The sequence below is a fragment of the Lodderomyces elongisporus genome, chromosome 3 (assembly GCF_030384665.1).
Source record: "Lodderomyces elongisporus chromosome 3, complete sequence".
Taxonomy (NCBI): Eukaryota; Fungi; Ascomycota; class Pichiomycetes; order Serinales; family Debaryomycetaceae; genus Lodderomyces; species Lodderomyces elongisporus.
In genome coordinates, this window is record NC_083675.1 from 206,165 (window position 1) to 222,605 (window position 16,441).

General features: G+C 35.1%; 4 protein-coding genes across 4 annotated transcripts; all 4 read left to right on the forward strand. All coding sequences in view use genetic code 12, as the record gives it.

Annotated features, from left to right (window-relative positions):
* Positions 1-2,608: 2,608 nt before the first annotated feature.
* PVL30_002412 (uncharacterized protein) lies at positions 2,609-3,262 on the forward strand (the record flags this gene model as incomplete). The annotated part of the gene is made up of 1 exon (XM_061119367.1): positions 2,609-3,262. One exon carries the CDS (start codon positions 2,609-2,611, stop codon positions 3,260-3,262), a length of 654 nt encoding a protein of 217 aa, XP_060975350.1.
* Positions 3,263-4,911: 1,649 nt separating this feature from the next.
* TIR3_1 (putative beta-1,6-N-acetylglucosaminyltransferase) lies at positions 4,912-5,445 on the forward strand (the record flags this gene model as incomplete). The annotated part of the gene is made up of 1 exon (XM_001523422.1): positions 4,912-5,445. One exon carries the CDS (start codon positions 4,912-4,914, stop codon positions 5,443-5,445), a length of 534 nt encoding a protein of 177 aa, XP_001523472.2.
* A 1,162-nt stretch (positions 5,446-6,607) lies between these two features.
* PVL30_002414 (uncharacterized protein) lies at positions 6,608-8,297 on the forward strand (the record flags this gene model as incomplete). Its single annotated transcript, XM_001523423.2, has 2 exons — positions 6,608-6,623; positions 6,721-8,297. The coding sequence occupies 2 exons, from the start codon at positions 6,608-6,610 to the stop codon at positions 8,295-8,297; spliced, it is 1,593 nt and encodes a 530-aa protein (XP_001523473.2).
* Positions 8,298-9,648: 1,351 nt separating this feature from the next.
* On the forward strand, positions 9,649-12,003 carry PVL30_002415 (uncharacterized protein; the record flags this gene model as incomplete). Its single annotated transcript, XM_001523424.1, has 1 exon — positions 9,649-12,003. One exon carries the CDS (start codon positions 9,649-9,651, stop codon positions 12,001-12,003), a length of 2,355 nt encoding a protein of 784 aa, XP_001523474.2.
* Positions 12,004-16,441: the final 4,438 nt, after the last annotated feature.

The window sequence follows — 16,441 nt, forward strand, 5'->3', positions numbered from 1 at the left end:
TTAGTGCTAAAGACGATGATGTAGTAAGTGGTAAGAGAAGGATACTCTGAATATTTATAAGTTGGAGTCTCAATGCCTTGGTATTTATCTTATCCAGAAACGATACAAAAATATAAGGGCGGGGAGGGCAAAAATGACTAAGCACCTCCTTCTTCCGCCCAAACTCTGGACTGTTTCAACCAGATATTTATCATTGATTACTTATATCATACTCATTTCATATTCTAATCATTCATATACTTGTTTTATCTAGTTTAAGATGCTTTTTTTTTTGCCTATTTCTGGTTCAGTATGTTTCTTTCATTCTGATATTTGGTTGGTTTCGCTATAAAAAAAAAAAGGCATGACTTTATGGATGAGTCTGTGCCTGTGTCAGAATTGATGTTGCAAAATAATAATTGAACTGAGGAACATGGAAAGAAGAGATAGAATAAAGAATGAAAAAAAGTGAAGAAACAGAGATTAGATCTAAATTGGGTTCCTTGTTTTGAATTGAGTACCAGAAAGGAAAAAAATAATAAAAATTTAAAAAATAAAATAAAATATTTACATATAAATATAAATATAAAACAAGAAAAAGACAAAGACAAAAGGAACAAAAACTTTCTTAGAAAGTATGCTATTCAATGTAGTGAAAGAGATAGGCAATTGGCAGCGTTACTCGATAATAGTCAATAATCTCGATAGGATCAATAATTAACTAATCAAGTATAATCCGTCTCTAGAATAAAGTGAACGAAGTAAAATACATCTCTTGTACAAATAATTAAACATGTGAAACAAACAGGTGTCTTGGGAGAATTTAATTGAAAGTACTTCTTTATTTCTTCCCCTTTTTTTTGTTTTTTGAGTTGTCAAAAGATTAACAGGGGGAAATAAATAGAGAGAGAAGGAGTATTTGACTCTCTGTTTTTTTAGCTCTCAAAGTCTAATCCATATTTCATTCGTACCTTACCAATGTTTGGTTGCAAAATAAGACAAAAAAAATTAGAAAACAAAAAATTAAAAAAAAGGGGTTGCTTCAACTTTGCAGTTAGAATGTATCAATGTCTCTAAAACTAAAGCAAGAGAAAGAATATAGCTTTGTAGAAAGTTATCTTCAAGTATGTGGAATACACTACAAATCTTGCTAGAATGCAAGTTGGCTGGCTAAATGCTTTAGAGGTTCGTGTAGATGTGCGAAATAGACACCCTTTTTTTTAAAAGAAAAGAGAGAGACAAAGAATCAATTCCAAAAAAAAAAAACCCAAAAAGAAAGTACCAAACAAGATATACTAGCAGACAACAAAGCAAAAAATCATCTTTTATCTGTATTTGCTTCTTAGCAAGAAAGACAAGGCAAAGAAGGAAGGAAAGAAAATGAAATGGCTGAAGAGTGAAAAGTAAGGTGATCTCTCGGAATATGTGAACTAGTGAGGATGATAAGGTAGTGCACACGTGCACAGATTTAGAGAAAAAGACAAAAAAAAGAAATAAATAAATAAATAAATTAATTAGAAGGTCGTGTACTTTTGTAACAACAAGGTGACCAGGTTTTGATGACCACATCTTGAGAGTCTCATCATAAAGTAAAAGTAAAGTAAAAGAAAATAAAACAAAAAAGAAAAGAGAAAGAAAACTGACAACGTTGACATAGAAGATGGTTAAAGTCATTTGCTTGAACTATTCTTTTTGGTAATGATAATTTGTATTGCGTTTCATTTTTCAATTTTTATTCATTACTTTGTTAACTTAGTAGATTATATATTGCCTTATTGAATGACATTGATCTTTCAGAAAATTATTAGTTAAACTAAATGAGATTTTAAATATCATCATCATCATTTTTTTCTTTCCTTTCCTTTATGTCCCCTTCCCCCTCTCCCTCATCCTATACTGTGTATATTTTATTATTGTTGAGTATTTACCTTAGGCTGATTTGAACTCCACTCTCCCTTTATCTTCATTATCTCTCTCTCCTCCTCCTATTCCTCTCTCTCTCTCTCACTCACACACTCTCACTCCATCTATCTATTGTCTCTGTGTTAGCTTTTAGCTACTAAAAGTATATGGTCGTGTACTGATAAACAAAAAAAAAAGAAAAGAAAAGTAAATGCTCAGTACTTAAAATAAAAAATAAAAATAAAAATAAAAATAAAAATAAAAATAAAAAATAAGTTGACAAAAAGCAATTCACAAAATGTTCAACGATATTCATTTCATTTCATCATATTTAAATATATATATATATAAATATTAATATACACCAGCTTTTTTTTTTAATCCCATTCCAACTAGAAGTCACCACCACCACTACCACCACCTTTTTTAGATATACACTCAGCTTTTTCATTTTCATTATAGATTTATTGTAAAACACATATTTGCAACCTTACTGTACTTTCTTTTTTTTTTCATTGTTTTTTCGTTGTTTATTTTTGGCTTTCTCCATTATTTACAACTTGACGCCACCCTTCTTTTGTTTACTGTTCATTGACCCCATTCACCTACTCAATCACTGACAACCACTGACAACCAGTGATTTCCAGTAAACATTCACATCGACATATTGAAGCACAAATACATGAATCTATAACTCACACCAAATTTATATCAATATTTAAAAACCATGGCAAACCAATACAGCTATAGCAGTAACTACTTGCAGTACTCACCAAGCATGGGGTCTATCAACCTCAACAACAACCTTAACAGCAATAACACAGCATCTAATAACAACTCAGTCAACAATACATCTCCATTAAACAATGTTTCATACATTTCTCCACCAAACTCATCTTTGCACAATGTTGGCAGCTTGTCCAGCTCTTTATCCAGCACATCTTCATCATCTGCATCCTCCAACTTTGGACCCTCATTGTCCCACATGTCAAATGCATCAAGCACCACATCAAACTACTCATTCCACACACCCAGATTGAGATATTATCTTTCCAAATCATTTGATATCGAAGACGACTTGGAATTTTGCCCAGAGATTAATGAACACCACCAACACCACCAGCACCAGCACCATAATCATAACCATAGTCCAGGTATGAAGAAATTTAACCCATACACAGCAACAGTTTTTTCACCAAGTGGCGAAGTGCCAACAATAAGCAGTAGTGGTACCAACAGTAACAACAACAACAACAACAACAATAACAATACCTCACCAAGGGTTATTACACCAAGAATCAAGAAACCTTTGGACATTGTTAATCCTCAAACAAAGACAAAGATGAGAATTGGTTCTCCTGCAACCAAAGCAGAAAGTTAGATGAGTCTTGATGGATTCACACACATACACAAACACAATAATATATTCAATTCTGGGTTGGGAGTTTGTTTGCCTTTTTTATGTTCTTTTTTTTTTGTTTATTTTTTTCTACATTATTATTATTTTTGTTTTTGTTTTATTTTGTATTACTCAAGGAAAGGCAAACAAAGGAGATTTTGTTGAACATTCTGACACTTTGGTACTTTAACACTTTGGTACTTTAACACTTTAACACTTTAACACTTCAACACTTTAACACTTTAACACTATAACACTTTAACACTATAACACTTCAACTATGGTGCTGGTTTTTCATATATTGTTATAATTATATACGATTATAATGATATCGAGTTTATATGTATATTTTTTATTTTTAGAAAGAATTCGTTTTTTTTCTTTTCTTTGGTATAAGGGAGGATGATGGATTTTATTTTTTTTTTCGGAAGAGGACTCTATATTACTCTTTGATAGAGGATGGGGAATTTTGTATATTTGCATGACGATATAGATTGATGAAATACTAGACAACTAATTTTTTTAAATATACTCTGGATGTCTATACTTTGTAAGTAAATGAATATTGAACAATAACTTATTCAAAAAGGCAAGTGGTTAGTGCACTGTTTGCCATAGGGCTATGTTGTAACTTATCTTTTGAGCCAGTTCTATTAATATCCACTCTTGCTGGTTTATTATTAGTTTTCTTTTTTTAAAAAAAAGTTTTAGTTATTTCCGTTTACAATTCTTTGTTCCAACCACTATAATAGCAACACCCTTCCTTTTCAAGAAAAAGAAAAAGCAATAGAAATCGGTACTTTCATATACCCGAGCATTATACGATTCATAATTCGCAAACCCTGAGCATTTGGATAAGGAAAATTGGCTGTTTTGTGTTGCAATCAACGTATATTTATGTATTTATGTATTTATGTATATAAATATATATTTTTAAAGCACAAAGATGTGTCAAATTATGATTCTATTTATAGCGATGGTAGTCATTTCATGCTCATTGGGGACAGACAAAAAAAAAAAAAGGGGGAATAGCAGAAATAGTTTCCGGGGCAGGTAAAGATACGATAACTGTCATAAAGCTAAAGATGATGGACGATTGCGCCTCCCCCTTTTCTATTTTACACATGGTGTAGCATCGTCCACATATACCCAGCCAACCATCTTTTATTTGTTCTTTTTCTTTTCCTTTCTTCTCCTTCTTACAATTGTTTCAGTTTTTCTTAATTTTTTTTTTTTTTTCTATGGATTTTTTTGCAAGGAAAAAAACATTGGTATCGTTTGTGTCTCCAAGAATTGTGCGTCAGGCTATGTTGAAGGAAAGGCAGCTAAGCCGCAAAACGGATCGAGGATTTCTTTTTTTTTTTTAATTTTCTTCAAACAGACACAGACACTCATCCGGCACTCACACTCTCAGTCTCTCTCTCTCTACCCCCATTTCTCTCGCTTTCGCAACCGAAGAATTTTGTCTTGGAGGCTGTACCTACAGATGAGATACATAAATATATATATATATATATATATATCATGGCAGATTTCCCAGTCATGTAATATTCCATCACTTCTTTACCTCAGAATTATTCAAACTACAACTACTTATAAATTATATTACTCGATTTTTCTCATACAATACAATGTACTCGAAAACAACTTCACTCTATAGCATCATTATATTGCTTTCAACCTTTCTTCATTTTATTAGTGCAGACTCAACAGACTCAACAGAATCAAGTGCTCAAGCGACATCATCGCAGCCAGATGAAGTGGTTCTTTTAACTCGTCTTGTTTCTGATGTTGCAACAAATGCAAATGAATACATCCATTTCTTTGAAACACAAACACAAGTCCCAATTCCATTAAACCTTATTGGCACCTTACGACAAATCACCACATACACGGATGACTCATACACCACCTTGGCCGAAAACCTGGCGTTGATGGGATCAGTAGAGAGTTTGGTCACAGTGTTGCCTTGGTATGAGTCAAGGATCGTCTCTGGAGATGGTGATGGAAAAGTACTCAGCTTGAGTGATGTCGGAAGTGTCAGCGGAAGTGCCAGTGGAAGTAGCGGAAGTTCTAGCAAAAGTTCCAATGAGAGTCAAAATGGCGGTGCCATGATTGCAGGCGGTGTTTTTGCCATGTGTGCCGGTCTACTCTTGGCCATTTAAACCATACAAACTGTTGAGCGTGGTTCAGATACAATTTAGAAAAAGTACTAGAATAGAATATTAGGCAGATGGATCTCCTTTAAAAAATAAAAGAAAAAACTTTAAATTTCGGTAGCGAAAATGTTTTTGATGTTGCGTATTACAATGTCAAGGCTTGAATTGTTTTATAATCTTGGTAACTATATCTTCTTTATTTACCCTAATTTTAACTTTGTCTTTTGTCTTTTGATTTGTTTCACAACAATTGTCACATACAGGGCATCTACGAGGTGATTAAGCTCGCTACTAACCCATAGGTAGCTCCCTTACTAACCTCTTGTAGAACACCTGAAGGACCGTACCATCTTGTCATCCCGAGTTTATCCGCCTCTGGGCATCTGACTAGCGAACTGCAGATACGCCCGCCAATTAGAGAGCCGGTACTTTCTCGAGATAGACATTGTGCTACGTCTTCTGAGGTTGTTGAGAAGAGCTTAAATAGCCACCAATATCCCCGTTAGATAGACCTCCTCGATATATACTTCTAGAGGACAACTTTAGAGTAGATAGCTTTAGATCAACTAACTCCTAGTATAATAACTTTCTAATGTTATATCTTTAGTTCACACACAAAACTAAGTAATATCACTATTACTGTTCAGACATAAGCATACCGAACACTACTTATCTCTGACAACAATACAATGGTTTTGCATCAATTATGTTTGCATCTTTTTTTTTTTTCTTTTTGGGAAGGGGGGGGTTTTTCTCTCCTTAAGTGATTTGATCTCGATATGGTCTTATCCACAAATTCGTGCTTGGTTAACCTCCGCCACCCTTGTCCATCCCTTCCACTCTGTAACCCCAAAAATAAAATAAAATAAAATAAAATAAAAGAGAAATAGAATCAATTTTATTTTATTTTATCAAACACAAAACAAACCCCATTCCATTTCTTTCTTCTCACATTCCTTTTTCGCTTTTCTTTTTTTGATTTCTACATAACAAATTTAATAGGTTATCATTTGTAAAACAAGTTCATTACAATCATTAACTTTCCATAAAATTTTTGGCTTATCATTCCTTTGATATTGTTTCTGTTTGGCAGAATATATACAATTCGCTGAAAAGATACATTTAAATCAATTCATTAACTTAACCAAGCAACTGTAACATTTATACAATGACAACACAAGAAGGTACGTTATTCCCCAATTGCCATTGACTAGGAACTACCTCGTTTATATTGCAGTACACTATACTAACATTGTATTTTTTCCCCAATTTTTTTTTTAGTTAATACACAGAACACGCAACATACACTTCCCCATACAAGAAACCAAAGGAACAGGTTTGGTTGGGTTCGAAGGTTGATGCAGGGCCAGAACCGAACCACCTCACATCACACTTCTGAACCACAATTACAACCACAACCACAACCACACTCTCAAGTACAGTACCAGTCCCAGTCTCAGTCGCAATCGCAATCGCAATCGCGTCGAACTACTAATACCTCGACACCGAATCGTTCTGAACGGAACCGAAGTAAGTTGCATAATTCAGATAATGGAGCCACTGTTCGAGTGCGCAGGGGAAATGCAAATGGAGTAACAACACCTCATGCGTATTCTTCGATAGCTCAGCCATCCAAGTCAACAAACCCAGCATATGACTCCAATGGGAATGATATTGATGCTGAAACTGAAACTGAACCTGAACCTGAACCTGAAACTGGCATTGAAGGTGACAACGATGCTGAAATTGATGGTGATGTAACTCTTCGATTCCAAGAAAGTGACATCAACCACCACACATCACAGCTCAGCCCCAATACTGGTCGTAATGCACAATTTTTCAGTAATGACCATGGAGATGGTGAAGCAAGAAGGAAAGAAGGGGACGGAGAGCTAGAGGGAGACGGAGAAGATGAGGAGGAGGAGGAATTTCCTGCTTCATTTATCTCTGATGACCAAACCACAAATTTCAGTGAAGACAATATCAGCACCATTCCGTTGAAATCCATCATGTCTAGACAATCTACTAAGGATCCCTCAATATTAAGTAACAATGATGGTGCAAACAAGTATGAGAGTAATAGAAACTACGATCAAGCGTCAAGATCAAGCTTTAATGCCACTGCAGCCTCGTCTTCTACTGCACAAACATCGGTGGCACCTTCAGCTCCTGCGTCTATAAATTACAATTTGAACCAACATTTACAACCATTACCATCATTACCTCCACAATCTCCGCAGCAACAACAACAACACCAGCAGCAGCAACCACCAGCACCACCACAGGGGACAATCACTTTTATCACAACACCAGAAACTTCCACATCAACTCCTACTCCGACAAATACAACACATGCCACAGAACGAGACAATGAATCGGTTGTGACATTGGCTAGCTCTTCTCGTCGCTTGCGTAGACGAAGCATTGATACAAATTGTAGTACTGCGGGTATTCCACCTGCATCTATCATGGAGAGGTTGGGCACTGGTGTAGGTACCACAGGAGCTGCAAGTTATGCAACTAGTTTAAAAAGTGGCAAGAGCGGCAAGAGTGGTAAAAGTGGAAAGAGTGGGAAAAGTGGGAAAAGTGGCAAAAGTGGTAAAAGTGGCAAGAATCGCCAGGAATACGGAGAAAGAAGTAGTTTGTACTTGGACAGATACGACGATGATGACGTTGACGATGATGGCAATCTGGAAGAGAGCAATGATGACCTGGACCAAGAATCTATAAATGAGGCTGTTGAGTATAAATTTGAGAAACAACAACCAAAAGGGAATGTTCAGGGTGATGTCCAGGATGATGTCCAGGGTGATGATGTCAAAGTTGCTGTTCCTTTAGATCTGTTGGTAGATCATTGACCACGTACTGAGCTATTATTTGCTTTTTGCTTAGTAAGTTTTCTTTATTCCCCTTACCCTTACTCTTGCCCCTTTCTTTTCTTGTTCTTTTCCTTTGTTTGTTTCCTTTCTTTAAAAAAATATATATTTATTGTGAGAAGTTTTAACCTTTTGAAAATACTTTGTTTTTTTCTCTTAAATCATCTAGTTCAAATATCAAGCATTATTTAACGGTTCTTCTTGTAGTCTCGGACATGTCCGAAATAAAGAAAAAAGTAAAGAAATTTAGGAGTTGAAAAAACAGAATAATTTATATGCGGCGATGCAACAGTGATTAAAAAAATTATTAAGAGAATGATGAGACAAGATGAACAAGAAGCTATTCCAACCATAATAGTTTATCGTGATTTCACCAAAACTTTGAAGAAAGAAACATTGTGTCACCATTTTTAAACCGTAATCCATAGTTTCTCTTTCCCCTTCTTACAAGTCCTTACACATGAGTTTGCAGGGGAGAAGAAGGTAATATATATATATATGTATATATATATGTATGTATTGGAAGAAATAAATAGAAAGGACGAGAAGAATTGCAATTTTTGCATAGAGAAGAAATATTGTTGATACTTGGTGCTGAGACTATTCTTGTTTTTGGTTCCTTGTTTCAAAATCAATTGGTGGTGGTAATGTTCTTTCTAATAATCATACGTGGATACCAAAGAGTGTATAGTGAAAATGGAAAACCTTTGTGTCTTTAATGCTTGTTAGCGTTATAAGGAAGATTTATTATTATTATTTTTTTTTTTCTTTTTGTAAGGGTAGGAACGAAGTAGGGAAAAGAAGGGTTTTTCAAATTGACATCACGGCACAACTTACTTGAATATATCTCATGGCTAAATAAAAACAAATCAAATTAAGCTATACAAACACTTGCCATGACCATCTGCTACCCTTTAAGAATCCAGTATTCCTCATCCTTTTCATTCACCGTTTGTCTCTGTATTTTTTTTTTGTTTCACTCGCATTATATCTCATTACCCTTTCCCTCACCCATAAGCCACAAGACCTAATGTGTATATATATTATTTTGATAGTAATAAATTATATTGTAAAAAAAAAAATAAAAAATTAATGGAACCCAAATTAGGAACAAAAGATAAACAAATAAAACTTTGATTTTTATTTATTTATTTTTTTACTTTATTTTTTAAACAGCAGAAGTATAATCCATCATAACCATTACAACAAATTGTTCAACAACACATCTCTTTCTATCCTCTTTTCTTTCTTTCTTTCTTTATTTCCTTCTTCTTTGTATTTCCAAATACATCTTAAACTCATCCATACTTCTTCCTACTTTTGTCTCACCACGATGGGTACGTTTGGGTACTCTACGGCTTCAATAGAAGGTGATGTTTACATACAAAGATTATCGAGCTACATCAAGAAGAATGAAGAAGCAATAGCCAACGGCCTCTTATGTTTTAGCAAAACCACCAAACATCACCACTACCATCAAGGTAACAGCAACAGCAACAGCAACAGCAGCAACAACAATAACAGCCTGGCAAATGGCGCCCAATACCAATACCAACACCAGCAACACACCCTTACAATCAAGCCCCTTCGGCTTACATTTACTATCCACCACCTTTATTATCTCCTCGACAGGATCGAGCAACTGGACTTTGACGTTGAAGTGGGCCCCTTGAACATCAAATTGGAAGTCAATCCTAATCAAGAACCAACATTTATATCTTTTATGGCAAATAATGCTAGAGGTGATCATTATCATGGCAACTACAATGGCAGTGGCAGTGGCAGTGGTAAACAGTTTGATAGTGATACCCGAAGCATTACTTCAATAAATTCAATGAGATCAATAGTCTCTTCAGCCAGTGCATATTGGAGATCCTTCTCTATAAGTAACGATCCCAAAATAATCAAAAAAGATTTGAGATATCTCTATTCGTCATTCACAAAGATCCCATGCTTAATCTTAACACCAAAGACTAAAGTCAATAGCATTTTAGGTTATGAAGAATATCCTTGCGACACTTCAGTGCCAATCCAGATTTTCAAAAATTTGCAAGTCTTGGAGTTGATTGAGTACGAGCCAAATGAAATATTTGGGTGGCATATTCTAAGTGATCAGTTGAGAATATTGATTCTACGCAAGAGCAAGATAAATGATTTGGAGGAATTGTTGGTGCAATTGGTGGATGAAGACGAAAATGGGAGATCGAGATTTAATGGCAAACACATCAAGCATCAACATCAGTACCAACAACACCACAAGGAGACGTCCTTTGCTATGGATGATTCAAATGATGTTTTTCGACAAAAGAGAAGAGCAGGAAGAAGATATACCACCTCGTCTGCCACTGCTAATGCTATTGCTACTCCTACTGCTGCAGCAGCTATCACTGTGAACTCTGGGGATGCACCAACAGCAGGTGCCATTTCTACTTCTGCCACTAGCAAAGGCGCAAATAGATCTTCATCTCACAAGAAATGGGCAGTGTTGAAACAATTGACAGTTTCCGAAACATCGATTGCGCACATTCCACGTCATTTATTTACGCCGTTGCTGAACTTGGTCAAGTTAAACTTGTCTAATAATTTATTGCACGAACTACCTCAAGGCTTAGAGCAATTGACAAGTGTCAAATACCTCAATTTCGCTGACAATTACATTACAAATCTTAAGAATCTTCCTTCAAACCTTTCAAACTTGGTCACTTTAAACTTGAACAATAACAAATTAACCGATCTTAACGGATTAGAAAACCTTGCATCGTTGGACAAGATTGATCTTCGACGCAATCAGTTGCCGGACTTGGCTTCGTTGAAGCCAATAGTAACTCTTTACAAAAAGATACCGGAAAAGTTTACAAATGTATACCTTTCAAACAACAAACTTCCAAAGACATTTCGAACCGACTTGTTCAATCTTTTCAATGGTGTCAAATACAAAAATACAATCAAGATAGACGATTCACGACCAGGTTACTTTGAGAAGGCTAGCTTATTGGACCAAGAAGCAGCTAAAAAAAATCTCGATGTGTTTTACCGTGGTCATAAACGGGAAGATTCCGAACTGACATTGGCAAACACCAGCGAGGAAAGCCAGAACAAGTCAATGAAGATACAACCAAACCAGCAAGCAAAAGCACAGGGCAGTGTATTTGTTCAAGCAGCAGCAAGTTCCTCCTCGCATGCATCAACACCATCACAAGCACCAACACCTACGCCAACGCCGACTTTAGTTTCCAATAGTCCCGACCTTGAAGAAGATGAAATCATTACGAAATTCAGAGATTTGCAAGTTGAACATCAAAGTCAGAAATCATCTCTGAATTTGCACCTTGCACCTGCATCACCCTCTTTTAAGAAACACCGCAAATACGAGTTGTCGCATACAGTGTCTTCAACACCAGCGCCTCTTGCCTTACTTTCACAGCCTGGATCCCCATCATGTCTCAATTTCAATATTGGAAATTTGGCCAAACACGATGGCGGTGGCTCACCATCGACATTAAAACCTATCATGCATATCAATTCTTCAAGTTCCTCACTAAACCAATCTTCTTCATCTTTAGGAGGTGCTAGTGCAGGGATCGGTGCCTCGGGCATGAAGAGATCATCCACCTTGGTTGATTTTGAAAACCATACAGCGCCAAGTATAGTCACTGCAGTGCAGGTCACTGCCAGAATGAGTACATAATTTTGTTTCATTTCCTCCGTTATCAAATTCACTTTATTTTAGTTTGACTTTTTTTTTTTAGGAATATCTAATTCCATGTAAATTTATCTGTGTAACTATTTCAATTCTCCTTCCCTCCCCCCCCCCCCCCCCTCCTGCTATCTCTGCCTTATGTTTGTTTATGTGTCTCTTATTTTTTTTTTACTAATACCATCTTTTCTACTACACCAACTGCAACTGCATTAACCTACACTTTATGCCATTGCTTTGCGCTAGTGTAACGTGATATGACTCTCACCTATTTTGCCTGGCTCGCCAGTCTTGCCTTACGTTGTTTACTATTGTTTTTGCAGTTTCAGTGAGAAAACCATTGATGTATCAGATAATGCTTTTTAGTTGATGAACAATCGTAACAAAATTTAGATCGTTATCAATTTTCTTGCCTTTTGTTTTTGTCTTGATAGTCCTTGCTAAAAATTTTTAATCTATTGAAGCCGTAGAATTGTTCTTAATTTTAACGCCAATCAGTTACCTCTTATCTAAAAAGAATTTCAATAGGTTGAAAAAATAAATAGAATAAGATGCCACTGCACTATTGTGATTAAAAAATGAAGAAAATAGCCATTTCAATAGTTGGACTTGAAAGAAAATTTAGGTTCAAAACATAAAGTCACTTGTTATCTTTCTTGATGAGTTTTATTCACTTTGAATTATGTAAAGTGTTGCTAGTAGTAAATACTACTCAAGCTTTAGAACCTTTAATTTTTTTTTTCTTGCTTCAAAACTTTTCCTCTTCAATTTTTATCTTCAAGCTTCAATTTTTATTAGTTCTGTGAAAATATATATAGTCCCTAGTGATACTCCAGATTTTAGTAATGACATTCATTCTCACATGCTGCCTGAAAATTTGAGTTCAGAGTCAAAATGTTTGATTACAAATCTATTGTTGCATTTAAATATTGTTGCAAAATTTAGCTTTCGCCCTTTGAAATATGATAAATAAATTACTTACTAGGTTATGGTGGTGCTATTTTCCTTCATTTATTTGTTATAATCTTCTTTTCGTTATTTATTTAAGAATTTCATCAAGTTTGTTTTGCCCAATTTGTTGCAAGGTAAGAGTAAGATTGAAACGATTGGAATTTTTGTAGACTAGATAGAAGTTGTGTAAAAAGTACAAAGTCACACCCCTCTAATCAAGAATTAAAATATAAAAAAGCGCAATTGTCATTTTGTGTAACTTTTGTAAAGTAAAAAAAAAATATCAACGGTTTTTCCTTTAACCGTGCAACTTGCATGCAGTGAAGGAAATTGCACCCCTTCCATTAAAAATTACACCTTTATCCATTCCTGATCTCAATATTGCAGATTGAAAATAACAGCAAATAACATATACAGCAAAGTTAGGAAGACGAATTTTGGCAAGTTATTAAATCTCTTCTTTTTTCTTTTAGCTTTAGAACCAATCATTCAAGCTCCATAATCATAGAATTCACAATGATAGAGAATAATAAGACTTGACATTTTTCCTAATACACTTTTTTGGAGTAAGTAACCCCTTGTTTTCTTTTATTCGTTTTTAGATTTTATGTAAAGCAACGACGGAGTCTTCGGCTAATAGTTGAACCTTCGCTGTCAAAGTTAAACTAATAGGGGAGAAGGAAAAAAGCGGTATTTAGGCTTTAGAGCACTACTCAAGGTTGTTACATCTATCACCTAAAAAAGAGTAGTACAGTGTAAACTGCAAATGCCACAGTCAAGTTTTGTTTCAGTACGCCTTTTTTTTTCTTTCACTTTCACATAGTCATATCTTAGACAATCTGAGAAAAAAGACAAACTACTAATTGGTGTTTGATATTGTATTCTTTCCGGTCCAGTCCGGATGCCTTTTGTTTTTTGTATTTCGTTTTTTTGTTTCCTGTCTCTTGTTTCTCCTTCCTCTTCATTTAGCTCTTTATTGTCTCTACTCTTTGCTATATAAAATTTCTTCTACAATTTTTTCCCTTCAGCTAGCAAATTGGCGTGCTGTAATTATCTCCCTTTTGCAAAAAAAATACTATAGAACAGAATAAAAGGGGGAAAATAGCAAAAAAAAAAACAATATTTTTGTGCATTCCGAGATCGATATTACAAGCTAAGCCAATAATAATAAGGAAACTCCAATGAAAAAAAATAAAACAAAACATAAAGCCTAGTTTTGTTTCGCAATCTTTCACGCTTTGTCCCCCTGCGTTGCAAGTCCAGATTTCAGTTCAGTACTAGAGTTGCTTTTCCTTTCACTGCTTGATAGAGAGGAAAATCCGAGATGGTCAACATAGTCAACGTGGGGGGGGGGGGTGGGGAGGAGGGAGTGGGGAAAGGAGTAATTCCCTTGTTGTTTTCTACGATTGTGTTTTTCCGTTTGTGTAAGAAAGAACAAATGTGACTGTGTGTGTCTTGGCGTGTGTCGTGGGCTTTGCTAGTATGGCTTTACTTGAACAAGGACACAGCCCCATATCGTTTCTTCTTCAAAGGAGACAAAACTTGGGGAAAATGACTACTAACAGGAGGAAATGAAAACACAACAACAGAAACAGAAACAGAATAGAGCAATAGCTTGATTATCGTCTAGTATCTATTTGTGAGTTCCACATATTTTTGTTTCCTTTGCTAAGAACCTGTTCCATTTAGGCTAAAATGCTCGTCCTTCAAACAGATAACCACAATACAATTGACTATAAGAAAAAAAGTAAGAAATAAATAGTGCATTTAATTTTATTTTTTTGACATCAAGTGGGGCCAAATGGCGGGGGTATAGAGAAAAAATTAAAAAAAAAATATTATAAGAAAAACTTAAAAATTAAAATTAAAATTAAAAAAAAACAGAAAGATAAAGATTAATAACAATGAAAAACAAAAGTCCAGATTCAGTATCGATTTTTCATATATCAACTCGAATCCCTCAACCTGACTTTTCCTCCTTCTTTTCTTTCGTTGAAAAAATAGAAATGCAATTCCACGTACCGGAATAATATTGCTTCTTCTCTCTTTCTCTTTCTCTGTCTTTTTTTGTTTTTGCTTGCTCATGTTTGTAATTAGAAAACCGTTTATCCAAACCATTACTTTATCAAATTGCTTTGTTATTTGTTTCACCAACGTATAGATGGCACTATCAAAGGAATACATAGATACTAATTGATGGCACAAAAGATAAGATGGTTTGCACAAAAAATAAAAACGGAGCCGAAATAACTGTAAAAGTTTTCTAGGGAATTGTGGATGATACCCTGTGCGTGTGTGTGTGTGTGTGTGTGTGTGTGTGTGTGCGTTTTTTTTTGTTTCCAATGTCATTCCCACTTACTCTTTTACTTTATTTGTTCTTTTAAACTATTCTGCATAAGTTATAGTGGTTATGAATCCGGATGAAGTAAGAATGCGCTTTTCCTATTTTCAAATTAGAAACTTTAGCTAATCAGCTCCTTTCACATATAGGTACATATTTACATTCACTCAATACATTGAACTAAGAATATGCGAGCTTCTACTGCATAAAGTATGACACACGTTGGTGTTGACGTTGATGTTGATGTTGATGTTGACGTTGACAGCGGCCGTTGGATATAAGACAAGGGTTGCATTTATTGAATTTTTGTAACCACTTTTGCAATTTGTAGCGTCTTTGAAAAAAAAAAACCTTGGTGGGCAGGAGGGGTGGACCAGGAAACAGATAATTTACTCCTAGTAGATGGCAAGCACTGTTTTACCTGTGGCTCTCTAATTAATTGATCTTGAAGACCTATTAGAATTTACTTGCAAAGTGGAATAAAAGCCTTGATGAAGTTTATAAAGCCACGTTGTCTTGTTTACAATAGAAACTAAGCAATTTGAAATAAAATAGGGGCGGAAAGGGCAGGGAAAAGTTTAGGGGGGTGGTAACTGCGATTGTTGTATTTTTTGGTATGGTGTTTCCACACATTTTAGAAAAAAGAGAAGAATAGAATAGAGCACACTAATACACACTCACACACAAACATACAATCAACTCATCAACAATGCTGTGAGCAATTATAAAGAGATAAGGGCAATAGATGCAGTGTATTGTTTGTGTTTTGATCCTAAATTCTCCGAAAGAACTGCACACTTTATTGGCATAAATTTTTGCAGTTGAATATCGTAACCATTCAAGACAATAGGGACCAACCACAAAACAATTTCACCTCATCTTTTTTTTTTTCTGTAAAAACCATAATAGAATAAACTAATTACAGCCCAGACTGACCCTCAACTTTCAATTGCAAAACAAGAAGGAAAGAAAAAAAAGCTCATTTGCAACAAAGCCAAACCAGTGCCATGGTTTTTGAATGTGATTTTCAAAAACACACACACACACACAAACACAAACACATACACCTATATATGTATACATAGTTTTTATTCTAATGAACTATTAAATCCTCAGCAGAGGAAGATAGCATTTCTC